The following is a 27,384-nucleotide window of genomic DNA, read 5'->3' as shown; positions in this document are numbered from 1 at the left end:
AGGCTTAAATATCAGCACTACAACCCTAAGGAAGTTAACCCGCCTCCTCACTCGGTCCTGGCCATTCACGATTAGCCCCGCCCCACCGACTCGGCTTCAGGCTGTTGATTGGATAAGACTGAGGGCCGACTGGGCTCTGACAGCGGGCGCGGAGGCGTGGTCACGGACGCACAGAAATTCCGCCCACGCTCCGGCGGCAACCATGTATCGAACCCTGCGGCTCCTCGCGCAGTCTAGTCGCTTCCTGCGGGACCCAGCTGCTGCCTTAGCTCCTGGCTTGGGTGGCGTGGCCGTGCTCCCACTCCGGCCCCTGAACGCCGCTCGAATGGTGAGCGCAGGCGGCCCGTGGGTCGGCCTTGCAGCGGTGACCTTCGGTCATCGCTGTAGTCGGCCTGGACGCCCGCGGGCTGGCGGGAGGGTTGCCTCGGGAAGCCCGGTTCTGCGCCCGCGCCGGCTTGGCCGCCTCCCACTCTGACGCTTTTTCAGCGCGGGGAAGGAACCTTCACTTCACCCCGAGTGTCCGGGGACCTGGCGGTGAGGTCCTGCCGGGCCAGCGTGGCCTTTACTCTCAACTCCAACGGGCGAGCCCAGGCTCGTTTGGGGGTACCACGCCTTAGCCGCCTTTGCTGCTTTCCCTCTATTTTTGCGTGAGTCCCGACCCGGCACTACCTCGTGGGCCATGCTGGGCTAGGAGGAGGATGCGGGGAGAGGACTAGCTGACACTGGCTCTGTGCTCATCCTTTGGCCTCTTGGTCCGCAACGGTCTTTGGACTGCTCTCAGGTTCTCCAAAGGAGTAGAAGTTTCTTAGGAACTTAAAATTGTATTTCTCTTGCGATTGTTAAATTTGTAGGCTGAATAAGGTTTCCCGAAACCACAGTGTTTGTAAAACCCAGAAATCCATGAACAGCATGTTTGAGGAGATGGGATAGGACCTCACTATAGCTGAATCAGTACTTTTAACTTAGAAAGGCAGCTAAGGAATTTAAAAGTTCCAAGTTCAAAGTATAACATGCTTACTTTAACGAGCTCTTTGATCTTTAGACTGTCACCTTAGAAGTAATTCATCCTTTAAAAAACATTAAATTCGTGAGTATGTGCGTGTTTGGGTTTTTTGTTTTGTTTTGGCTAGGAAAAGTTCCAGAATTTAATTTTAATTTAGGAGGTTCTAGAAATTAATAATGCTTTAGGAAGAGTACAGTTCTTTACTTCACCAAAGGATAGCATGTGCTTTGCAATCCCAGATGTGATTTCAAATCCTCTACTACTAAAAAGTTAAGGACTTGGGGCAAATTGTCTTTGCACTTGTTTCCACAGGTATACAAAATTGAGGTAATTACAGCTATTCAGCAAGATTGTACATGGGAAAATACCATGTAGTGAGTATTCATTAAATATGCTTCATCTAGGGCCAAGATATTTCCTGGACAATAAACTGGAAGATGCTTCAATGGAATCACTATACCCAAAACTACAAAGTCTAAGATGCTTTTGTATTCCAGGAACTAACTGCTGTAGTAATTCTGGTGCATTTTAGAATCTTTAAATTTTTAAAAATTCATTTCTTAACTATTTAATTTATGTAAAGGAAGCAGGAGACCTTATGAATATCCTTTTAGAGTAGGTGTCAAAAATAGCACTACCTTGCTTTTAGGGTGGTAATGGGGATAGATTTTTTTTCCCCCAGAGTTCTAATACTACAAAGGAGAAAAAAGGTCTTGAGAGAATATTTAATAGGGAGATCAGCTGTGATCTTACTTTGTGGATGGGGAAGTTCTCCACTTTTTTTGAAGATCATTTCATTGATGATTTTTCAGGATGGCCATAAAGTCGGAAAGATAAATATTTTGTATTACCATGTAATGTCAATAAACCACTTACTGTATATTTGCCTATTTTGAGACTTGGTCCTCTATGTTTTAAGACCAAACAGACTTTCACAAAGAATCTGAAAACAACACAATGAAGTTAGTTTTTATCTACTAAGTCCTTTTGCATGAGGAATAAGTTGCACCTCTTTTTTTTTTTTTTTTTTTTTTTTGTACTGGGAATTGAGCCTAGAGGTGTTTAACCAACCACTAAGTCATATCTTCAGCCCTTTTTAATATTATTTTGAGACAGAGTCTTGCTTAGTTGCTGAGGCTGGCTTTGAACTTGTGATCCTCCTGCCTCAGTCTCCCGAGGCACTGGGATTATAGGTGAGTGCTACCAAACCCAGCTTGAAAATCATTTTACATTGTCTTCATGAAATCACCATGGTTTAGTTAAATTTTATCCATGAATTTGCGTAGGGACATCTTACAGGCCCTAGGGGTCTGTATTTTTTGGCTGACCTTTCAGTTTAGCCTATCGTGCAGATTTGGAGAGGAGAACCTGAGGTCACTGGGGTTAGTGGCTGATAACAAATACTTGATATTTCTAGGCTGCAGAGCAATCTTATTGTGTTGAATCCTGGACACATCACTCACTCATTCCCCTGGAGGGAAGTGGTTTTATATAAATAAACAGGGATGTCCCAGAAATAAATGGAAATTCCCACCTTTATGCTTGCCCTGTCCTTACTGGTTTAGTTCTTAATATCATGGCATTAATTCTTAAAGCAACTGCCTTTTCCTTGAAATTCTGCTCTCTAAATTGTGACATATGGCCAAAAAGGCCAAAATGCTCATATTGTGTGAATTAAAACATTTTTAGAGATGACATTTATTGTTGATAATTTTCTCATAAGCCCCAGGCCACTGGGAACAGGTTATATATGTGACAATGTGAGAAGATTTTGAAAACATACAAGTGTTTTTCAAACCTGAGGTCAACTCGGGAATTTGTGAAATCAATATAGTTTTTTTTTTTTTTTTTTTTTTTTAAGAGAGAGGGAGAAAGAATTTTTTAATATTTATTTATTTTTTTAGTTTTCGGCAGATACAACATCTTTGTTTGTATGTGGTGCTGAGGACCGAACCCGGGCCGCGCGTATGCCAGGAGAGCGCACTACCGCTTGGGCCACATCCCCAGCCCAGCATTGGTTTTATTTATTTTTTTAATAGAGTAACAAAAGATAGAATAAGAGTACATGATATAAATTGTTTCATGCAATTTTTATTTTAGGTTTGTGTGCATATATGTTTATGTACTGAATCATGATAATAAAGGTTTTTTTCTTCATTAAAAAAAAATGTTTGAAGAAACTTTGTAATTACCTTAACCAAGTTCAGTGTTCCTCTATATATATGTGTGCTTATCTAACAGATTCTAGGTATCACCCACATAGTATCACCTCCTCTTGGGGGTTTTTGCTAATTCCTGGTACTTGGTGCAACTTTCTGATAGAATATAAATGATCTCATCTTTCTAATTTTTTTAGTGTGAACCAGTGGTTTCTTAAGTGGAATATCACATACATCCTGCTGTTCCCTTCAGGAGGTTCTTCTACCTTTCAAAATAACATATTCAGATCATTGAAACACAGTTAAAGAGTAGTCGTACCCCAGGAAGCATATATCCACACAGGCATCATTTTTGTAAGACACACTCTGTCTTTCTGTTATGCATTGGATTCAACCCTCTCTTTACGTTTGTTATACATAGCCTCAATAATGTTTTGCAGCACTGCTTCTGTTTCTGTCCTACCAGTTTGTACAACCTATATATTCCCTTGGGTTAAATAAAGAGTACTCTTTGGTTTTCAGGATAGTTTGTTACTTAAGTAAGCTACTGTGGTGCAGGGCTTTGTGCATTGTTGGGCAAGCATTCTACCACTGAGCCACTTCCCTGGACCCAGTGTTTGTTCTTTTTGCATATTTGGGATTTTAAAATTATTATAAAGAAATGTATTTTTTGAAGTGTTTGCTGAGATTGGGATTTCAGCCACAAATGACTTCTGTACTTTCTTAATGATTGATTGGTGTCAAAATCCTAGGATATGATTGAGACTATTATTTCTTGATTTGTAATTACACAAAGGTTTATACTGAAGAACAGAACTGAAACTCATTCACCTAAATCTTTTTGAGTAACTTTGAACGGTTCTGAATTTTATCATAATAACCTGTTTTTAGGGGACAGTGTCTGTTTTATGATGAAAATATAATTTTGAAAACAAAAAAAAAATTGATTATATAAATTTAAGAAATCAAACTAGATTTCACAAACCAATGATGAAAACCAGTTTACCTTCTCTAGAGCCAGCCTTTTGGTGTTCTTTTTTAACAAGAGAATGAAGAGAAAGAAAGACCTCAGTTTTCTTGGTTGGTGCTGTTGTCATTGCTAATGTTATTGTTTCAAAGTATCTTTTAACATACAAAGATTTCTGCCTATAGTATCCAAAACAAAGACTGCAGTGTAAAATATTTTTATTTGTGCATATGGTTTACAGGGTGGGAGACAAGTTGGTATATAATGATGTCCATCTAATTGAACTGACATAGCTCATCTCCCCTTGTCTGTACATTTATTATGATTTATAAATGAGAAAAGCTGACTTGGAGAAGGTGACACAGCTACTAAGTGGTGAGCTGTCTGATTGCAAGGTCTGAACTATTTGTTATACTATGCTCATACATAGTGTTTGTAGACGAAAGTTTTATTCTGCAAAAGTTCCAGTGAAATGAATATTAAATTAGATTAGGTTCGAATTAGCCAAATCTTGACCAGTACACAGTAGACACACTGCTAAATGGAAAAGAGTACTATTGTAGTTCAAAGATTTTTCTTGTATTTGTCATCTGTATAGTATTTGAATTCTGTAGTCTGTCCTTAACATCTGCATTAATACTTTATCAATTTCTCAAGGAAAGATCTGAAAGCAGGGAGCGGAATGAGAATAAAAACAAAATTTATGGTCAAAATTATGTGATACTTCTATTCTTTTTCCTTATAGCTCATAAGATGCTATTGCTTTTGATACTGGGTTTCTTTTCAGGTTGTAACAGCATCTTCTCCTTGTCTTTAGGCAAGCCAAAATTCCTTCCGAATTGAATATGATACCTTTGGTGAACTGAAAGTCCCAAATGATAAATATTATGGCGCCCAGACTGTGAGATCTACAATGAACTTTAAGATTGGAGGTGTGACAGAACGCATGCCAGTAAGTGGCTTTTGTGGAAATGTTGGGGTTTTAGATGAACTAGGGGCTATATTCAAATGGATCACTCTACCTCAAAAATAAATATTTTACACAGTTAAATTTAGGTTTATTAAGAAAACTGGCTTCATGAATAAAAACTTGTTTTCTTTCATTAAAATGTCAGATAACTTTTTGAAGTTTTAATATGCTATTTTTTTTAGCTGTGACTTTGAATATTTTAAATTCTTGATAGAACTAAATGATTATCTTTTTATTCTTACTGGATGTTTATAGATTTTTGCTAGAATTTTACAGTTTGCAAACAATTTTTATTTGAATATCAATTTCTTTTTTCATTTTACTGATGTAAAACTAGGGTTTTTCTTTAATTTTATACTTTCTGTTCTCAGAAAAGTGTCCATTACACACTTACCCTAAAACATTACTACTCATCAATTTCTAGCTAATAGATAATATGAACTTGTTCAATGCCACACAAATGATTAAATGATTAAAAAACTTCCTAATACATTTCATTAAATGTGAGATGCCATCAAATAGAAGATGGACCAGCTATACCACTAAAAAAGAAAAAGCTAAAGTTGTGATATGTCATTGATTATGAGATGCATCTTGATTTCAGAGATTTTAACGTGTGAAAAGAATTGATGAAATACATTACATATCCTAATGGAGTCCAACCGGAGTATGAAAAATAGTCAATGCAGGATTGCAGGATAGGCTAGTAAGCCTAGAAGTAGCAGGCTTCATCCGGTGAGCTATTGTTTACCAGTTATCTTCTGAATCTACTTTTTATCCTGAATAATTTTAACTTCCATATTTTAACTCATGACTAAGCCTTCAAGACCAAATCTTGACTTGGTTATAGAATTTTTTGACAGGGGACTAAATCTTTGAAGAAATCTTTTTATCATTACCATGGATAGCCTGTTTTGTGACGAAGTAAATAGGGTCAGACTCCATATTTGAGTAGCAAAGGTAGAAACTAATCCTGAAATATTCCTGTATAATTCAACACCTGGGATTTTTTTATTATCCTGCTTTAATCAGCAAGTTGTGTGGTTTTTAAGGGTACATGGTTGCTGCTTTTACTCTAGAAGACAGGGCAGACATTCAGATTATATGTCTGTGAGATTGTTGCATGGGGAATCAATTTAGTCACATATGACCTCATCTATATTAATTTCCTGAACTTTATTAAATGTTAGACTTTGTGTATCCTGAACTTAATAGTATGATTAAACCCATCCCTTTATACCTGTGGTCCAAGAGGAAAACAAACCCAAAAAAGATTATTGATTTTATACTTGATCTTAGCAGAAAGGCCCAGAGGTAATGAGATTATGAATTTCTAATGTGAGTAGATTATCATGATTCTTCTTTTCTCTCCCGTGATGTACTGTGCTATTTTATCTTATTTTAAAGCTTTCACTACTATAACCTTTTCTTATTTTTATGAGTCCATTAACACTAGGGTCAATCTGTCCATTCATATAGTCAGTGTTATTTGGCATTTGGTTATAATTAGGTGGTGATTTGACACGTTGTTTGTTCTTGTAAAAAATTAAATTTCCATTTGATTTCATGTTTAAATGTTTTAAGTTTCAAATCAGTTGTTAGCCATTTGTCTCCATTTTGTTTGAGTAAAACATGTTTTAATTTTAGTTATTTATAATTCAAAATAAAATCGTGTATTTTTTCTTTTCTGTTTGCTTCTCAGCTTATAATCGCTGTGGTTCAGGTGTATATGTTTAATATATCTTATTCTTTACTTTTCTTTGTTTTTTCCACATTGATTCGATATCAAGGACTATAGATTTATAAAACTATAGTTTTATAAATTCATTGTTCTCTTCCTCACTTCCTTTTCTCCCTTCTGTTCTTTCAAACTTGACTTGGGATCTGTGCCACAGTCTATGTTACTAATTTTGGTAAGAACTCATAGGTCAGTTCTCTGACAGAAATCAAGTTTTTTTCATTGAAATCCTATCTAAAGTTATTCAGTTTATCCTTTTCAAGTTTGCTGAATTAATTTTTATTAGAAAATGAAAAGATTTGGCCAGATGCAGTGGTACACCCCTGTAATCCCAGTGACTAATGAGGTTGAGGCAGGAGGATCAAGAGTTCAAAGCCAGCCTCAGCAATTTATAGAGGTACTTAGCAACTCAGTGAGACCCTGTCTTTAAATAAAATGCAAAAGAGGGCTAGGGATGTGGCCCAGTGGTTAAGCACCCCTGGGTTCAATCCCCAGTGCAAAAAATAGTAAAAGAAAGAAATGAAAAAGTTTGCATACTAAAAAATGAAAGTATGAAGATACATATTTATATATCTGATATATAGAGATATTTATATATCTGATTTATATATCTGTATGTGTTTTAAAGTCTAGAGAATCCTGGGTTTAAAAACAAAAATATGAGAGAAATTTCTAGTGACTTACTGACTGTAACATCTTCACTAACTAGACTATGTTGTTTATTGGTTTTGGGGTAAGATGATAGCCATTCAGCAACTGGTTATCTCAGTAGTGATAATACTTCGGCATCATATTTCATATTTTGCAAGAAAAAATAATGGCTCTTGCTGGGAAGTGAGTGAATACTATTTGTTTTGAATGCATAGTATATGAAATAAATAAGAATTGTAGTGTATACATATAAAATACTAAAATGAATAGTTTATATGTGAACATGGGTGTGCATGTGTATGTGAGACATACACATATGTGAAAACTCAGTATATTTGCTTTTGTTTAGTTCTTTTGGTTCGTTATGTATTTATCTGTAATCTTTCTCTGTGTTCTAAACATTTGAGGATTATTGTGTTAATTAAGTTACTGTTTTAGGTACAGTTTCGCAACTACATAAAATAATGTTCATGCTTAACTAAAATTGCAAATTTGAAGTATTTTTCTGATTAATATTTTAGATCCCAGTTATTAAAGCTTTTGGCATCTTGAAGCGAGCTGCTGCTGAAGTAAACCAGGATTATGGTCTTGATCCAAAGATTGCTAATGCAATAATGAAGGCAGCAGATGAGGTAGGAGGTGATAACTATATTGGCTTAATGGCATGGGACTTGTGTCTTCTATTGGTATTGATAAACCCCTACTAATAGGAAAGGGCACTGAATCCTTTTTAAATTTTTTTCCCCTTTTTTATTCTTTTTTGATACACATGACAGTGGAAGTATATTTTGACATATACACAGAGTAGAAATTATTCTAATTAGGGTCCCATTCTTGTTGTTATACATAATGTGGAGGTTCACTGGTCGTGTTCATATATGAACATAGCAAAGTTCATTCTACTTTCTCTCCTGTTCCCATCCCCTCTCCCTTCTTTTCATTCCCCTTTATCTACTCCAAAGAACTTCTGTTCTTCCCTCCTCCCTCCTCCCTTATTGTGTATTAGCATCCACATATCAGAGAAAACATTCGGCCTTTGGGTTTTTGGAATTGGCCTATTTCACTTAGTTCCATCTACTTAGCAGCAAATTAAGGCACTGAATTCTTGAGTTAATGAATTTCCAGATTGTTGAGAGCCATAGCCGAAAGGGGCCCCAGCAAATTTCCAGCTGCCAGCAAACTTCTAGCTGCCAACTGATTGGCTCCTCTGTGGTGATGCTCATTGGGCTGTTTCCCTGCCCTTTCAGACCATGGAGCTCCTTATTGGGGGACTTTTTTTTGGCTCCACCCACGCGACCCAGCCAATCGGGCTCAAGAGCAGGAGGAGTCAGGGAGTTGGAGAGGCTTGTGGGAAGCCAGTGGTGGCAGTTGGGCTCTGAGGGTTTTTCCTGAGGAGCTGTGTGGTGTGGTGTGTGTGTTCTAAAAATAAAGTTCCTTTCTTTTGACAAGTGGCTCCTGAATTGTGCCCAGCCAAACTGCGGCACCAGATAAGATGGCTGCATCGTTGTTTGGTGAGGATATTAATATGGTGCTTAAAATATATATTGTGGCAGAATTTCTGGATTATTTTGTGTCCTTTAAGCTTCTTGACTTTAGTTGTTGTTATATTATGTTGGGTGCCTGTAATCCCAGTTATTTCGAAGTCTGTGGCAGCAGAATGAAAATTCCCAAGGCCAGCCTGGGCAATTGAGTGAGACTCAAAATAAAAAGTTAAAAAGGACCTGGGGATGTAGCTCAGTGGTAGAGTACCCCTGGGTTAAATCCTCACTGACTGCAAAAAAAAAAAAAAAAAGAAAGAAAATGTTTTAAAAAGACAGTTAACTTTATATTTGATTTCTTATCTCATGAATAAATGATTCCTTTTAAAACTAATTGATTATTTGATAATACATATCAAGAATATAATTTCACTACGCTACTAATAACATTGTCTTAAGGAAATAATTAGAAGGTAGCAGTGTTTTTCATTATAGTGCTACGTAATAATAAAAATAAATTGAATGTGTCTAACCATAACAGCTGCTTATGTAAATTGCATTTATATTGTTATATTATGAATCATAGAAAATTAATTCTTTAAAGATTTGCATAGAACAAATCTTTCGAGAAATTGGAAATTTTGCGAAATTATTTTTGTAATCCTAATTTTGTTTAGAAAAAAAAATGAACAGAAAATGTATTTTCATATACCTACAGATAGGACCTTCCCCCACATAACAAAATCCACATATGGTGAAGTCATATATATAACCTAGCCACATCCTCCCATACACTTTAAATCATCTCTGTTATACGTAAACACTATGTAAATGCTATTTTTATACTGTATTGTTTAGAGAATAACATACAAAAAAGTCTATAAATGTTTGGTACAAACATAATTTTCTTTCTTTTTTTTTCCCAAATATTTTTATTCTGTGGTTGGTTGAATCCACATAGCACAATCCCACAAATACTGAGGGCCAACTATATGTACATGTACCCATTGTGGGAGGTAGACATTGGAAGCAGATGCCAAAAAGCTAATAGCCATTATTTCTGTAGGATAGAACTAAAATGACTATTATTCTTTCCTCAGTTCTCAGAATTATCTGCACTAATCACCTATTTTTATATAACTAGATAGAAACAGTTTTATTTAAAAATGAACCAGTTGTTCAGTGTAGATTTGTCAAGTGTATTCTGACTTTTTAAGCTAAAATCATTTCAGAACCCACTCTTTTAGGAAGCTTATAATTCAAAGACTAACACATAAGCTGAGAGTATAAAAATATGACAAAAATAGGGGCAAATCTGGGCAGTGCTTGTTTCTACATTTGGCAGTTGCTAATCATTGGACATCTGTGCAATGAAGTAGCTATTAGTGAACTCACATTTTCAAGTCCCTAATTCATTATCCTGCTGACTCTGGTGGTAACATCTGTTGGATATTCCTTCTTAACAATAAATGTATCTAAAGACTATTTGTCTGCCTTAACAGGTGGCCTTCTATTAGAGGAGGCAGTTAGAGAAAAATAAGAAAAATGACTTTGCTTCAGTTTTCAGTTGAAGTCAGTGAGTTGTCATACTATTCAGAATATACAACATTTCATTTTTAAAGTATCTGTGATTGGAAAAGTGATGTTACAGGAGCTTAGAATTCTGGGACAACTGCATTCAAATACTGTGGAACCCTTAACAAGTCATTTAACAGATGGAAATAAGTAAACATCTTTAAAATAGTTTTTTGTTTTTTTTTTGTAATCGGAGCTGATTTAATCATAATTAGTTAAAATCCCTAAATATTATTTTTTATTTTAAAAATGCTCATTTTTAATATTTTTTTTTTCCTGCAGGTAGCTGAAGGTAAATTAAATGATCATTTTCCTCTTGTGGTATGGCAGACTGGATCAGGAACTCAGACAAATATGAATGTAAATGAAGTCATTAGCAATAGAGCAATTGAAATGTTAGGAGGTGAACTTGGCAGCAAGAACCCTGTGCATCCCAATGACCACGTTAATAAAAGCCAGGTCAGTATGTTTTCTTTTCTTTTTTTCATTGCAAATTGAAAAGTATGCCTGAGATTATTTTTGTAAGGTCTTTGATAAGGTGAATGTATTTACTTTATTCTTTAGTGGAAAAGACTTCTAAAGTTTCCTGAATTTCTTTTAGGGGTCTGTCCTTTGTCACAAACTTTATAAAAATTGCTTTTAACACTTCTGTACTGTATTTGTATATTTTTATCGATGCATCTAGTTTTAAATTCTTTATTTTGAAATAATTTCAGACTTCTATTAAAAGAAATGCAAAGATAGTTCAAAGAACTTCTTTACTCCCTTCACCTGCTAATCTTAATATTAAAACATATTATATAACCACAATACATTGATTAAAACTAAGAAATTAATATAATACTCTCAAACAACAGACTTTTATAAGAGATTATTTTTAGGGTTTCCCATTTTTCCACCAAGGTCCTTTTTTTTGTCTTCCAGGATCCATTCCAGACTACATGTTACATTTGGTTGCATATCCCTCCAATTTTTCTTATCTGTGCTTGTTTCTTATTCTTTTGCCTCGATCCCTAAGCCTGCTATAACAAAATACCTAGAAAGTCCTCAGATAATATCATCACTTTGGAATTTAGCATTTTAACAGGGGAATTTGGGGGGAACATTGACATTTATACCATAGTGGTCCCTTTTATATTTTTGAAAATAGTAGTCAGGTATTTTGTAGAATGTCCTTTAGTTTTGGTGTGTCTGGTGTTTTCTCATGATTAGACGGAGGTTATGAACTTTGGGCAAGACTGTCATACAAGGTAAGGACCCTTATTGCATCATGTCAGGAGTGCAAGATAGCAACATGAATTAATACTGTTGATATTAATCTTAGTCATTTGGTTATGGTGATTCTTAATAGAATCTCCACCATTAAATTACTATTTTTCCTCTTCCATACGTTACTTGTTAAAAATGAGGTATTAAGTCCTGCCTGCATTCCAGACACTACACTTGAGCTTAGTTCCTAGAGGAAGGAATATTGAAGAAATTTTGTACATGTGTTATAATCACCACATTAATAATAGAGATACTTCAAGACTATGCAAATACCTTCTTTCTCCTGAAACTTTGCCTGTTTATTTTAGCCTTCGTCAATGAATCTTGCCTATAGCACTTAATACTCATGATATTTTAAAAGTGATTTTCAATTTTCCTTCTTTCTACATTTATTAATTCAAGTTTGTTTTTTTGTTTTTTTAGTAAGAAAAGTTTATCCTTCCCTTATTCAATTATGTTTTTCAGTTTGGATTTATGGATTGTTTATAATCCAGTACTTTTGATATTTATATTATTGCTTAAATTATCTGTTTAGGAACCTATTGAGTTGACTCTTATGTCTTCTAAATCATGTCACTATTTTTTTTCTTACTTTCTGGCCCTGTAAGATATTCCTGGCTTATTGTCTTAGATTTCCCCTGCCCTAACCCAAGGAACTGTTGGACAACCTTCTTGAAAAATGATACTTAGAAACCAGGATCTGGGTGTTGGGTATAGTATAATATATTTTAAAGTATTAAAACGAAACCTTTTTACATGAGTTTATTGGATAAGGATTTTTCAGATTCAGTACTCACCTTTAAATGTGAATTTATTTTACATTCTGCAGTCTGAAATCTGTTTCAGAATAATACAGTGTGTGTAGTAAGATGAGAGGATAGAGTAGAGTTACAGATGATACAAGATTGACTACATATAGTATGCTGAGTATATTGATAATTGCTGAGTTTAGGTCCATGAGTATTCATTGTAATGGTTATCCTACCATTGTGTTTTACTATTTTCCATAATTTTAAAAAACAGTTTTAAAGTACAGGATCAATAGTTGAGGAAAGAATACTGAGTAGACACTATTTGGTTAGGTCTATTTTACCAGTTCCTGAGTATTTTGGCAAGCCACGTCATTTCTTTGAGAACTTGACTTTCCTATTGTTAAAGTAGTGACCTACCCCATAGAACTCTCCTGAAGTTTAATAAATACATGTGGAAGATGGGATGTACTATTTAATTGAAAGGAGATATTGACTATCATCAAATACAGTTTACTTTGTTTTGCTGTCATTTACTAGTGGGCACATACGTAACACATTAAGTGTACTTGGTTATAATATGTAATACACCCAATATACTTGTACATAATACAGTTCTGAGAACTAGGATGCTTCTTATTTGACTTAAGTGATCTAACTTGCCACATTAAATGTAATTATTACATATAGCCAGTTCCGAAATTGTCATTTAGTGAGGTTTCTTTTTTTTTCTTTTTTGAGAATGAGATACTCATTTGTTTTCTGTTGATCATGATTTAACATTTTATGTTCCTTTTGAAAAATTTCCAACAGAGCTCCAATGATACTTTTCCCACAGCAATGCACATTGCTGCTGCAGTAGAGGTCCATGAAGTACTGTTACCAGGACTACAGAAACTACATGATGCTCTCAATGCAAAATCCAAAGAGTTTGCACAGATCATCAAAATTGGGCGTACTCACACTCAGGATGCTGTTCCACTTACTCTTGGGCAGGTATAGGAGTTTGAATCATTTTATTCAATTTAGGAATTGATAAAAATGGCCATTGTATCACCTTCAAAGTCTTACTGGTTTAAAAGGCCAAATTTATAACATTTAAATTCAGTGACAGAGATTGTTCTGTGTTAACCGATCAGTAATTTTTAATAGCTTTCCCTTAGGAAAGGAGCAAAGTGTATTAGCAGTGAGCCACTCTTAAGTTAGACTGCTCAGGTTCAGGTTTTTGTTCTGTGTGAGATATGTGACGTTAGGAAAAGTGGTTAGCCTTTTATGGCTCAGTTTTCTGAGCTGTACAATAAGGAAAAGTTGCGTTTTAAAGCCATATCTCATTTCTCTTTGCCTCATTGACTCTTAGTACCATGTGTAATTTCTAAGGAGGAACCATATATGTGTTTGAAACTACTTTTCTCTCTGGCTTCTAGTTTCTTTTTCCTTTTTTTTTTTTTTTTTAAATGCATCACGTGTTGAAAACCATGTTTATTGGGGCCCTGACTAAATCATCTATATAAAATCATCATTCTACCTATTCTGACAGAAAATTCTGTTTTTGTTTGATTTTATCAAAAGCATTTATAGTTGCTTTTATTAAAATTGTCTTTTGAGTTTTTGCCTTTTTCCCTAATCAAAATATACTTTATAAGTGAATCCAGCCTCTGTACATGTGTAGATGCATGTGCACATATGATATTATGTCACATGATCAGGTTTCCCTGAAAAGAATTATATCTTTTAAAATGTTTTCTTTAGAACAGTATGAAATCCTAGTACTAATCAAAAATGTTTATGGTCTTTTAATGTCTTCAGGCAGGAAAGAAAAGACTTTGTGTACTTATATACCTTGGCTTGCCCAGCTTATGTCTTTTGTCTTTGCATAATTGTTAATAGGGCCCTTGCTGTATTCAAACATGATAAATTTTATGGTTGTTTAAAGTGTATGATGTTTTGGGAACCAATGTGACATTGATAGTAGAATTAAATTTTGTAGTGACACTGTAGTTTTAACTCTACTCTTTCCTTTTCATGTTATTCACTGAGACACTTAGCTTCTCAGGTCCCTGTAAAATGTCTTTATGTTTCTTCTCAGGTTTTTAAACTGAAATTGAATGAAGAAGTTTGTATTTTTCCTTGGGAGAATATTTAGAGTTTTTTCTCAAAGTTTTCTGGGACATAACAAAAAAAGTAAACCAATAATTTAATATTGTAAAATTGTTCTTTTTTAAAGTTTATTTCCTATGTTGTCCTTTCTAATAGGTTTATAAATCCTCATCTATCCCTGTATTTTGCTCATCATATGAATTGACATAGTGTAAATACCACTCGAGTACCTTATAATTTAGTAGTCTGTGATTTTTTTTTAAACTTCTACTTAATATAGTTAGAATAACTTGTAAGCCATTAGGAAATTCTCACCTTAATTTTCTTCTCTTTTAAGGAATTTAGTGGTTATGTTCAACAAGTACAGTATGCAATAGCCAGAATAAAAGCTGCCATGCCAAGAATCTATGAGCTTGCAGCTGGAGGCACTGCTGTTGGTACTGGTTTAAATACTAGAATCGGCTTTGCGGAAAAAGTTGCTGCAAAAGTAGCTGCACTCACAGGTTAGTGATTCATGAGTTAGTATACTTTTTCATTGTACTAGTTCAGGTAATTTTTAGGTATCTTTGCCTTGCATTTTTTTGAATTTAAACCTAGAAATAATGTTTCAGAATAGTCTCAAAAAACAAAAACAAGAAAACCCTGGGAATAAATCTAACCAAAGAGGTGAAAGACCTCTATAGTGAAAATTGTAGAACACTGAAGAAATTGAAAAAGACATTAAAAGATAGAAAAACCTCCCATGTTCTTGGATATTCAGAATTAATATTTTTAAAATGGCCATATTACAAAAAGTGGTTCACAGATTAAAGGTGATCTTCATCAAAATACCAATGACATTTTTCACAAAATTAAGAAAAACAATTCTAAAATTCACGTGGAAGAATAAAAGACCCAGAATACCCGAAGCAAAATTAAACAATAAGAACAATGCTGGGGGGATGACATCATAATAACTTATCTCAAATTATAGTAATATAGTTATATATTTATATAGTTTATATAGTTATATAATTATAGAGATATAGTAACAAAACAGCATGATATTAGCATCAGAACAGACATAATTACAGTAGAATAGAATAGACAAGTATATTTAACAGTCATCTAATACTTAACAAAAATACCAAAAACATATGCAGGAGAAAAGAGCCTTTTTAACAAATGGTGATAGAAAAACTAGGTATTCTGACGTAGAAGAATGAAACTATATCCTTGTCTCTCATTCTATGTAAAAATCAACTCAAAGTGAATCAAAGACCTAGGAATTAGACCAGAAACACTGCAACTACTAGAAGAAAACAGATTCAACCCTCCAGCATACTGGCACAGGCACTAACTGCCTTAATTAGACACCTGAAAAGCTCAATAAATAAAACCAAGAATCAATAAATGGGATGGCATAAAATTAAAAAGCTTCTGCACAGCAAAGGAAAAAAGAATGTGAAGATACCCTGTAGAATGGGAGAAAATCTTTGCCAACTACTCTTAAGAAGAATTTAAAAAACTGAACACCCCAAAACCAAATAACCCAATGAATAAATGGGCAAATGATCTCAACACAGACATCTTTTTCAAAAGAAGAAATATAAATGATCAATGAATAAATGAAAAAAATATTTAACATCCTTAGCAATCAGGGAAATGAAAATCAAAACTATACTAAATTTTCATCTCACTCCAGTTAGAATTATAATGATCACTAATACAAATAACAATGTCTAGTAAGGATGTGGGGGGAAAGGTACACTTATACATTGTTGATGGGACTGCACATTAGTATAAACACATTGAAAAGCAGTACGGAGATTCCTCAGAAGACTAGAAATGGACCCACCATATGACCCATCCATCCTATTCTTTGGTATTTTCCAAAAGAACTAAATCAGCACACTATCGTCGTACACACATGGCAATGTTTATAGCAGCACAATTCACAATAGTCAAGTTATGAAACCAGCCCAGGTTCCCATTAACAGACAAACAAAGGAAATGTGGCATGTATACACAATGGAGTTTTGCTCAGCCATAAAGAAAAATTATGGCATTTGGTAGTAAACAGATGAACTGGATAACATCATGTTAAGTGAAAAAAGACTCAGAAAGTTAAGGGCTTATTGGTTTCTCTTGTATGTGGAAGGTAGAGAGAAAAAAAGGAATTTTTTAAAGGGGGAGGGGCAATCTAGAGTAGCAGAGAAGGATGCGGGAGGTTTGAGGAAGTACTGGCAAATGAAATCTATAAAATTATGCCATGTCCATGAACAGTTATACCACAATCCTACTTTTATATGTAATTACAATACACTAATTAAAATGGTAGTAATGGGAGATCAGTAGAATAGAGCAAGTGGATTAAAGGGAGGATGGAGGGGAAGGTACTAGGGAATGTGGTTGATCAAATTATGTACAAATATAGCATAATGAATCCAGCTATTTATAATGCACCAGAAAGTTTTTGAAAAATAAATATTTTTCTATCAGATATGTTTTATATTCATTTCAAAAGCTGTTAACCTCCCCCCTTTTTTTTTTTGGTACCAGGGATTGAACTCAGGGGCCCTTGGCCAGTGAGCCGCATCCCCAGCCCTATTTTGTATTGTATTTAGAGACAGGGTCTCACTGAGTTGCTTAGCGCTTCACCATTGCTGAGGCTGGCTTTGAACTTGCAATCCTCCTGTCTCAGGTGTGCACCACTGCACCTGGCTAATCCCTTTACTTTTAAAAGGTTTTCTATATAGGAGTTCATATAGCATGCAGTTAAAATACCAGTGTTAACTTTGTTTACTATCTGGTGGTATTCAGTTATTTTCTCTTTGAAGTGAAAGTTTCAAAATCTTTTGAATGATTTGTTGTAGACAGGCTTAATTTCTTTTTTAAAATGTCATGTTGTGATATTTCTTTAAATTATTAATCTTTTAAAATTCTTTGTTTCCTTTAGTTGAGTACTATAGTCTGAATAATGATTACTGTTATTACAGCCAAGTTGTTCTCTACAGAAAAGTCTTATTAATATATAGATGTTGCCAGAGGGTTAGGGTGGAGATAATTATACAATACATATTCAAGTTTACTAGCTGTTTTTTTTCTTCTAAATCACATTTTAGTTAAAAAAAAAAAAAAAAAACTGTATTTTTAAGGTTTAGAATAAGTAGGTTTTTGAAATTGACATGGGAGTGACTAAGAACATCTAACTCATTTTTGTTCCTTATTCTCTCAAGGAGATCTTTTGGCCCCTGGCTAGAGAGGAAAAATGGAACAAAATAAAGTGGACAAAGAAAATTTTTAAAACTGTACTAGAGCCAGGTGTGGTGGCACACACCTGTAATCCCAGTGGCTCAGGATGCTGAAGGCAGGAGGATCTAGAGTTCAAAGCCAATCTCAGCAAGAGCAAGGCACTATGTAACTCAGTGGAGAATCTGTCTCTAAATGAAATACCAAGTAGTGCTGGGGATGTGGCTTAGTGATTGAGTGCCCCTGAGTGCAATCCCTGGTACCAAAAAAAAAAAAAAAAAAACCCAACAATACTAGGAACAGAGTGTGGAGTAAAGTGGAGTGAATTTCATTCACTTTTCACTTTTACTCAAGAGTATTCAGGCATTATACATATGTTGACAGTACAGTTTTACAGTAGTGGTTTTTTTCCTAGTATATTTGTTGTACTGTTCTTATTTCATCCTTTAAATGTTCTGGTGCTAGATTCTTTGCATTCTTTTAGGACTTCTTAAATCTACATAAAGTTTAAACCTTAAACATTTTTTCTGAAGTACAATTTTTATTCTCTTTGGAAATCTTTATAGTTTTTGTGTTTGCAGTGCTAGGGATCAAACCCAGGGCCCTATACTTGCTAGAGAAAACATTTTATCATTGAGCAGTACCCCTAGCCCTTGGTTGTATTTTTTTTTCTTCCATATTTTTTTGTTGGTGCATTATAGTTGTAAATAATGGTGGGATTTGTTGTTATGTATTCATATGTGCACATAAAATAACAATATAATCTTTGGCCAATATCATTCCCCAATATTTCCCCTTTCCTTCTCCTACTCCCTCTCCCTGGTTCCTTTCTCCTACTTTACTGGTCTCCCTTCAATTTTCATGAGACCCCCTACACTTCTTTTCCTTTTCCTCTGTAGCTTCCACATAAGAGAGAAAATGTACAGCCCTTGACCTTCTGAGTTTTGGCTTATTTTGCATAACATAATGTTGTCCAGTTCCATCCATTTTCCTACAAATGACAATTTCATTGTCCCTTATGACTAAATAAAAACTCCATGGTGTACATATGCCTCATTTTCTTTATCTATTGATCTGTTGATGGCTGGTTCCGTAATTTGGCTATTGTGAGTTGTGCTGCTGTAAATGAGTACGTATGTATCACTGTAGTATGATGACTTTACTACTTCAGGATTAATAGTGAGAAGTAGTATAGCTGGCCATCTGTTGGTTCCATGCCTACCCTTTTAAGGAACCTCCATACTGATTTCCACAAAAATTTTAGTAATCTACAATCCCATCATCAGTGCAGAAGTGTTCCTTTTTCTCCATAGCCTTCAGCATTTGCTTTTGTTTGTTTGTTTTTTGTACCAGGGCTTGAACCCAGGGGTGCTTAACTCATCCCAGCCCTCTTTTATTTTTTACTTTGAGACAGATTCTTGCTAAGTTGCTAAGGCTAGCTTTGAACCTTTGATCTCCTGCATTGGCCTCCCGAGCCACTGGCATTACAGGTGTGCACCACTGTGCCTGGCTGTTTGTATTCTTGATGCTGCAGTTCTGACTGGAGTAAGATGAAATCTCAGGGTAGTTTTCCTTGTATTTCCGTAATTGCTAATGGTGTTGAACATTTTTTCAAATATTTGTTGGCCATTTGTATTTCTTTTGAGAACTGGTCTCAAACTGTGATCTACTGACCTTGAACTTGTGATCCTCCTGCTGGACCCTCCTGAGTTGCTAAAATTATAGTTGTGCACCACTGTGCCCAGCTGGTGTTAAGGTTTTTGATGATTAATTCTTTGTCAAAGAGAGCAAAAGATTTTTCTCCTAATTTGTAGGTTCTCTATTCACATTCCTAATTATTTTGCTGTACAGATCGTACTTATTAACTCTTGGTATTATTTCCTGAGTGTTAGGATTCCTATTGAAAGTCATTGCCTGTGCCCATATGTTGGAGTGTTGACCCTGTGTCGATGGTTTGGTCTAATTCCTAGATCTTTGATTCATTTTGAGTTGATTGTTGTTCAGGGTGAGAGATAAAAGTCCTCATTCTTCTACCTACGGAGAACCAGTTTTTCCAGCACCATTTGTTAAAAAGGCTATCTCCTCGGTTGTGTTTTTACTTTTCATGTACTGAAACTTTGTTTAACTTGTTGAAAGTAGACAGACTTATTTATTTTACTGTTCACCCAGGTTGGCTATTTTTTCTTCAGGCTTACCTTTTGTTACTGCTCCAAATAAATTTGAAGCTCTGGCTGCTCATGATGCTTTGGTGGAACTCAGTGGAGCCATGAACACTACTGCATGCAGTCTGATGAAGATAGCAAATGATATTCGTTTTCTGGGTTCTGGTCCTCGGTCTGGTCTGGGAGAACTGATCTTGCCTGAAAATGAACCAGGAAGCAGTATCATGCCAGGTAATCACATAGCTAGTAAAGGTTGGAACTGGAATTTAAATAAAATCCCAGACATTCTCAACTTTAGAATGTGATCCCATAGTTAGATAGGGAAACACAAGACACACTTGTTTCAAAATGTTTGTGTGGACTATCTTGGATCAGGATTTTTAAGACATCACCCCACAAATTAGGAAAAAGTTAGCAGCTTTATTTCAGTTCTCTTATTTGAAGGTATGTAACAGTTCTGTCCTTCACAGGCCAAAGCAAAGAGAATTCTAGAATAGGGTATTTTAAATGATCAGCATGAGTTGAATTTAAAAAAAAAAAAAAGTCATACCAAGTTCTCTTATTTCATGTTTTGCGTTGAGTTATGGGCCTGGTTAAGGGAAATGATACAGACACTTGGTGTCTGGATTTCAATAAGCCATTTGATAGACTTACCTGATAATCATTGGTTTCAATGGAGAAGTGTGAACAGTGCTGGTGAGTGAATACAGCTGGATGAATAGTAACATTTAAGGAATGACTAATGAGTTGAGCCTGGTCTGGAGGAGTACCACGTTCCATGAAGGTAGGGTCTCCATATTTCTGATTGTGTATTGTATACTTGGCTCCATAAAATGAACAAAAACCACAATAGTGGAAAACTATAATGTATTAGATGTAGTTTCTCATTAGCCATCGAGTGATTCATCTTGATGTTTTTGTGGCTACTCATCTCCCTTTCTTTAGTCAGTTTATATTTCATTAAATTGGTCTTTTTTGTATGTCTTTTACTTAATGAAATTAGACTTCCTCCTTTGCCTGATTATTTGACATAAAACATAATTTTAAATTGATGCATGAAATTATGAGCGCATTTGATGTGCATTCTGTCACTGGTGGTTTCCTTGAAGGCAAGGTGAACCCTACTCAGTGTGAAGCAATGACCATGGTTGCAGCTCAAGTCATGGGGAATCATGTCGCTGTTACTGTTGGAGGCAGCAATGGACATTTTGAATTGAATGTTTTCAAGCCAATGATGGTAAGCCTTAAATTCAGTTTTTAATGATTTTGACTAAAAGCTAATTGTCATTGTTTTTGTTTTTCCTTAAGTTTCTAGAGTTTCCACATTAGATAATTATATGATAATAGTAGCAATTGGAAATCAAGTACTTCTTAGAAGAGTAGCCCTAAATATTAGGAATTAAGTGACTTGTAGCTCAAGTGATTTGACAGTTTGCATTTTTAATAGGATGAAAAGTTCTGAAGTAGTATAGGTTTCTTCACTAGAAGTAAGTTCAAGTTTCCTCAGTTTAAAAAATTAAAAGCCTGCCTCCTTCTCATGTTGTGCTTTTGCTTCCTCCTTTCTTCAGATTCAATCTTGAAGGAATACCCCACAGTCACTTTCATTTATGCTATGATTCCCACAAGTCCACAGTGCCTTCCACTTGCACCTGAGTTGTTCTCCCATCATTAGTGACCTCTTCAATTCAACAGATATCCCACAGTTCTTCTCTTGCATCATCTGATGTTGACAGTGCCTCCTTAAAACAGTCTTCTTTCTTTCTCCCCAGTTCTCTTCCTATCCCAAGTCAAAAATTCTTTTTCATTAGTTTTACCTCTTCTACGTTAGTGGAAACATTGTATCTATCAGAATTGTTCTTTTTTCATTTTTTCCAGAGATAGAACAAAATGTTATCATCTTTCATCCATTTTTTCCTAGCTTCAGATAATGAAACTGCATCACTATTTAGAACTTCATTTGTTTCAAGTGTTGTTATATCTAAAATATTTTAGAGGCGTATTTTCTATTAGTATATGGTGTAAAATCTAATCTTAATTTGATAGGCATGCAAATAACAAATATTAAGTGTATTCTCTCAGTAGTTTCGCTAAATATTTATCAGCTTCTACTCCATATCATGCACTGTTCTGGGTGCTTACAATAAAATAGTAAACAAGACAGATTTTTCCCTTCTGCAGTGTGTGTTCTAATGGTAAATAAAAAACCTGCAGTAGAATTCAGACTCATAAACTTTTCCTTCCAGGTCAGATTCCATAGAATTAACAGCAGCTATATGTCATATATAGGCACATAGCAATCATTGTTGGATTTTTATAATTTATTATGCATGAAAGATGATGCCATCTTGTTTTAACTTTGTTAAGATGAAGAAAAAAGAACAGGTTTGTTGCAAATAATGTATCCAAGGCACATAGAAAAGGTAAAACCAATGAAAGAAAGCCTAAGAGGGGACAGGAAGAGAAGAAAGAAGAAAATGTTGTCTTAGTAATCTTTTAAATTTTTTTTCTTGTTTTGTTTTAATAGAAAGCAAATTAAGATTATCAATATTTGCCATGTAATAAAGTGACAAGTATCAAATTAAACTTTTAAAGTTTAGTGCCTTCTATTAGAGTCTGTTGGAAGTGTACCCTTGCGTTTAGACAAAAGGCTATTAAGGTGTGAATATATCTTATTTTATATTAGAAATACTATCAAAAAGAAGCAAATGGTAAAACATACCAATTACTTTCATATTATAAATTATATGAAAAGTTAAGGTGACAGGAATGTCTGTTTTATTAAGTTTAAAAACCTTGGTGATCTTTAATTAGAACAAGATATATTCCATGATTGTAAAATTATATCAAAATGAACTCTACTGTCATGCATAACTAAAAAGAACCAAGAAACAAAACAAAACAAACCCTTGTTGATCTTTAAGAACTAGGAAACCCTGACTTGACCAGTTGCTTCAAGCATATACTTAATTTTTAAATTTCTGCATCTGTTTCCTCCTTCATTGAATATTATTTTGTCTGTCTCTGGATATCCAATCCTCTGTATCAAGTAGGACTTCATCAGTTCTTGTAGCTGGAGTTAATTCCTCTTTTACTATGATCACCAACTCTTCGTACCTGTTTTATATACTCCACATGGGTGATCTTGTATTTTATGCTCAGTCAACTAGTAAGGAAGTATTTGCCCATCTCATCCTTGTATTGCCTCTGATAAGGCAATACATTTTTCAATTTCTATGCCCACAGCCTACCACTGAGCTATATCCCTGGTCCTTTTTTTTTCTTTTCTCTTATGAGACAGGGTCTCACTAAATTGCTGAGGCTGGCCTTGAACTTTCCATCCTCCTGCCTCAGGTTCTTGAGTCACTGGGATTACAGTGGGATTACAGGTGTGTGCCAGTGCCTGGTCCTCAAATTTGGTTTTTAGTGTGTAGGGCCTTACAGTTTTTAGGAGTGCTATATACTTGTTGAATTATACATTGAGAAGAAGCCAGCAGACAATATGTGTCATTGGTAAAAATAAATAAATAAATAAACCTAGTAATGTCTCTTCCTCTTCTTTCCTTCCCCCCCCCCTCTCTGAAAGATTAAAAATGTATTACACTCAGCCAGGCTGCTGGGGGATGCTTCAGTTTCCTTCACAGAAAACTGCGTGGTGGGGATCCAGGCCAACACAGACAGGATCAACAAGCTAATGAACGAATCTCTAATGTTGGTGACTGCTCTTAATCCTCATATTGGTAAGAATAAAGAATAATGCCATTTTGAATGTAAAATTAAAGCTGAAACTTTTTTAGAGAATGCCAAACCAATGTTTGTGGACAGCAAATTCCTTTTGGACATTGAGTAAAATCTCTTAAAATACTTGAAATTGTGTTAAAAGATACTTTATATATTTGTAACTTTTATGGTGACATAGTTCTTTCAAAATGTGATCCATTATGTTTCATTTTATTTTAAATATAATATTCAGAAGTAATATTTAAATGGCTTCAGAAACTCAATATTCAGGTACTTTGGGAAGGCTCTCTGTAAGACCTTCAGCTGGTAATGTCACTAGGTGGCACTGGCTGATTATCCACATGGAATGAATCTGCTTATCTTCACAGATGCTCTATAATACTTCGATTTTGTTGTTTTTATCCAGTTCAGATATGGAAAGCTGCCAAATAAAAGAAAGAAGGTTATATATTCATTGCTTTTAGAAAATGGAAAAAAAAGGAAATATTGTGTATAAAACCATGCTTTTGTATTGCAAGTCTTTTCCAGAATTGTAGCTGTTTCATTTTGTATAGAAGCATCTAACCCATTAATGCTTTCTTAGAAAGATAATACCTGTATGGTGTACTGACCATAGCAATCAATCCTTGTTGGATTGGCTATTTTGTAGGTTTCAAGGCATTCATTGCTTTATGTTGTGACTTATAAAAGGCCAAACCCCCACCAGGCATGGTGGCACACACCTATAATCTCAGCAGCTCAGGAGGCTGAGGCAGGAGGATTGCAAGTTTGAGGCCAGCCTCAGCAATTTAGTGAAGCCATAAGCAACTTAGAAAGACCTTGTGCAAACTTAAAAAAGGGTGGGGGGTGGGGCTGGAGTTATGGCTCAGTGGTTAAGCACCCATGGGTTCAATTCCTGAAACCAAAAAAAGTCAAACCCCTTCTTTCTGCTGCAGTTAATATAGTCTTTGATTTTCTGTTTTAGAACAATAAGTTACCATGTAGTCTTATCATGGTATGGATACTACTTTAAAGCATTCTTCTATAATTCTGAACTTTCAAGGCAGATTTTATATCTCAGCTTCCCAAAAAGCTAAAATTTCATTTTTACAATATTAGAGCTCATTTGACTGTTTTAGGCAGCCCTGAGCCCAGTGTGATGTTTTTTTGGTATAGTACTTGTAATATTTTGATCCATTAAAATTGTACATCAACATTCAACTGAAAAGATGCAAAGGGATTGATAAAAGGTTCTTGTGAGAAATATTTCCTCAGATCTTTACTTCAGAACATGTTGCCAAAACTTTTTAAAATTAGAAGTTTCTAAAACTGAATGACATTAGTTTAAAGTGAGAGAAAAAGACTTATTAGAGGCAATACAAGAATAAAATGGGCAAATATTTCTTTACTAGTTGACTGAGCCTGAACCGTACAGCCCTCCAAATCATGGCTTCTCCATGGCCTAGATATGTAACAGACTAATTGTTAATACTATCTCATGGAACTTGAGGACTGAAAGTAGTGAGCATTCATGCTTAGACATCCTCATGAGAATTCTTTTCAAAGCTACTCTGGTCAATAAATGCCCTTTACAACATGTTGATCATTCACAAATTCAGTTCAATAATAAAATCAACCATCTTAGTAGTTTGTATTATAGGTGATGATTAATTGCATATAGACATGTAACACCTTACTGGGTTGTTAATCATATTGCCTCAGCAGTCTTCTTACCTTGGGTCATATTCCCCGTCTTTGTTTTTTTTTTTTTTTGGTCTTTCCTCCTACCTTGTTTTCATTTTCATTCTTGCTTTTGCCTTCTGATTTGTTGTTGTTGGTGATGGTGGTGGTGGCGGTCATTTATTTTTTCTAATTTTTAAAAAAGTTATATTAAGTCAAGACTACAAGGCCAAATGCCCAATCCATAACTTCATTTTAAAGCAAATAATTCTGAAGTCAGCAATGTACCTGTGTTCTTTTATCAGGTATATATTTCTACTATACTGCCCCCCTGTATCCTTGTAATGTCTGAGGAGAGGCCAGGGAATGGAAGCCGCTGCAGTAGAAACTCAGAAGAGAACTGCTGCTGGAAGGCATGTCTCTCCTGAGAGCACTGGCTGTTCCTCCTTCACTGAGGGGACTTCTCACCCCTCAGAGCTAGTCACCAGTTGCCAGTTGTTATGGTACTATGTACATTTTCTGCAGGACTAGAGCATCTAACCCATTAATGCTTTCTTAGAAAGATAATTGTTGCTGGTTAAACATGTTGTTGGAGAAAATGTACCCCGTGTACTTTTATGTCTTGGTGCTATATATTCTTTTTTTGTTTTCTCTGTGAAATACCTAAGTTAATGGACAATTTCAATGTAGGAGGACATGTGCTACTTAAAGTGAGGTTTGTTCAAGTCTTTATACCTTAAAACAAGTAAAGGTTTTATTCTATATGAGAAGTAAATTCTTGAGATATTCACTTTAAATACTTTTTTAAAATTTTTGGAATATGTCATTAAAGAAGACTTCTAGCATCAATATCAAGTAAACAGTATTACTTTTTACTTTAGAAAACCAAATTTCATTAACTCTGGTGTTGTCTATTTTTTCTTCAGGGTATGACAAGGCAGCAAAGATTGCTAAGACTGCACACAAAAAAGGTTCAACTTTAAAAGAAACTGCTATTGAACTTGGCTATCTCACAGCAGAGCAGTTTGACGAATGGGTAAAGCCTAAGGACATGCTGGGTCCAAAGTGATTGAAATAAATTTATGATAAAAATAAACATGTAAAATAAAATTTAAAAAATCAGACTCCTTATGTTTATTTCTTAGACAAAAATGAATACACTTAAAAGGAAACTGTTGTTAGACTTGAGACTCATTAGAAAGAAATTTGAGCAGTGTATAAAACTCCAGGTTAGCTAGGTTCAAAGTAAATTGAATAAGTACAAAATATATAAAATAAAAGAAAAAGTCTTTTTCCTTTTTTATGTTAAATAGTATTCTAGTTGAATCTCTGATATTTGTACATGTATTTTTTCACTATAAGTTTTCTGAAAAAGCCATGAGGTTTTTTTGTTTTTGTTTTTTTTCCTCGTGCCAGGGATGGAACACAGGACCTCACATATGCTAGGCATGTGCTCTGCAACTAAGCTATCTCCCTAACCCTGAAGAGTTATAAATTTTTTGGTTTGGATTATTTAAAAAAAATTGTACAGTAAAAAAAAAAAGTAATTTTTGTTTCATTCCAAAATCATGCCCATCTTTAAGTTTTCTATGATTTGGGAGCATGTGCTGACCAAGCCCTTCTGAGTAGCTATTTTGTGTCTCTGTGTTTGTGCATATATTTAAAAAGCTAGAAAATAGGGTAGATTAAAAAAAAAAAAAAAACTGGGGTATTTATACTGTATGTGCTAATGATACACACACACACCCAGTCTTACTTCAGTTATTATAAAAAGACTGGAAAGACGTGGGTAAAGGATTTCAAACATGGATTAGAAGGATAAGGGAAGCTGGCGAGAGGACTAGAAAGGAGGGAAAGATGAACAGGTCTTGTGAATGAGTCTTGCCCATCATCTCTCTGCATCTCTGCTAAGAATTTTCTGCAGGAACTCATTTGAAA

The 27,384-nt window shown here is 34.9% G+C and overlaps 2 protein-coding genes across 2 annotated transcripts in view; one reads left to right on the top strand and one right to left on the bottom strand.

Moving 5' to 3' along the window:
- The window catches only part of Kmo (kynurenine 3-monooxygenase), a 53,084-nt gene extending 52,674 nt beyond the window's left edge, over positions 1–410 (bottom strand). Inside the window, 1 exon segment of the mRNA XM_076873039.1 lies at positions 52–410. The gene's annotated coding sequence lies outside the window, so the exon portion shown is untranslated.
- Fh (fumarate hydratase) lies at positions 152–26,568 on the top strand. Its single transcript, XM_076873038.1, has 10 exons — positions 152–328; positions 4,947–5,081; positions 8,010–8,120; positions 10,824–11,000; positions 13,373–13,555; positions 14,994–15,159; positions 20,077–20,280; positions 21,159–21,286; positions 23,633–23,786; positions 26,373–26,568. Exons 1-10 carry the CDS (start codon positions 203–205, stop codon positions 26,513–26,515), a joined length of 1,527 nt encoding a protein of 508 aa, XP_076729153.1. The 5' UTR covers positions 152–202; the 3' UTR covers positions 26,516–26,568.
- Positions 26,569–27,384: the final 816 nt, after the last annotated feature.

The sequence above is a fragment of the Callospermophilus lateralis genome, chromosome 13 (assembly GCF_048772815.1).
Source record: "Callospermophilus lateralis isolate mCalLat2 chromosome 13, mCalLat2.hap1, whole genome shotgun sequence".
Classification (NCBI taxonomy): Eukaryota; Metazoa; Chordata; class Mammalia; order Rodentia; family Sciuridae; genus Callospermophilus; species Callospermophilus lateralis.
This window is presented reverse-complemented; position numbering and strand designations above follow the sequence as displayed.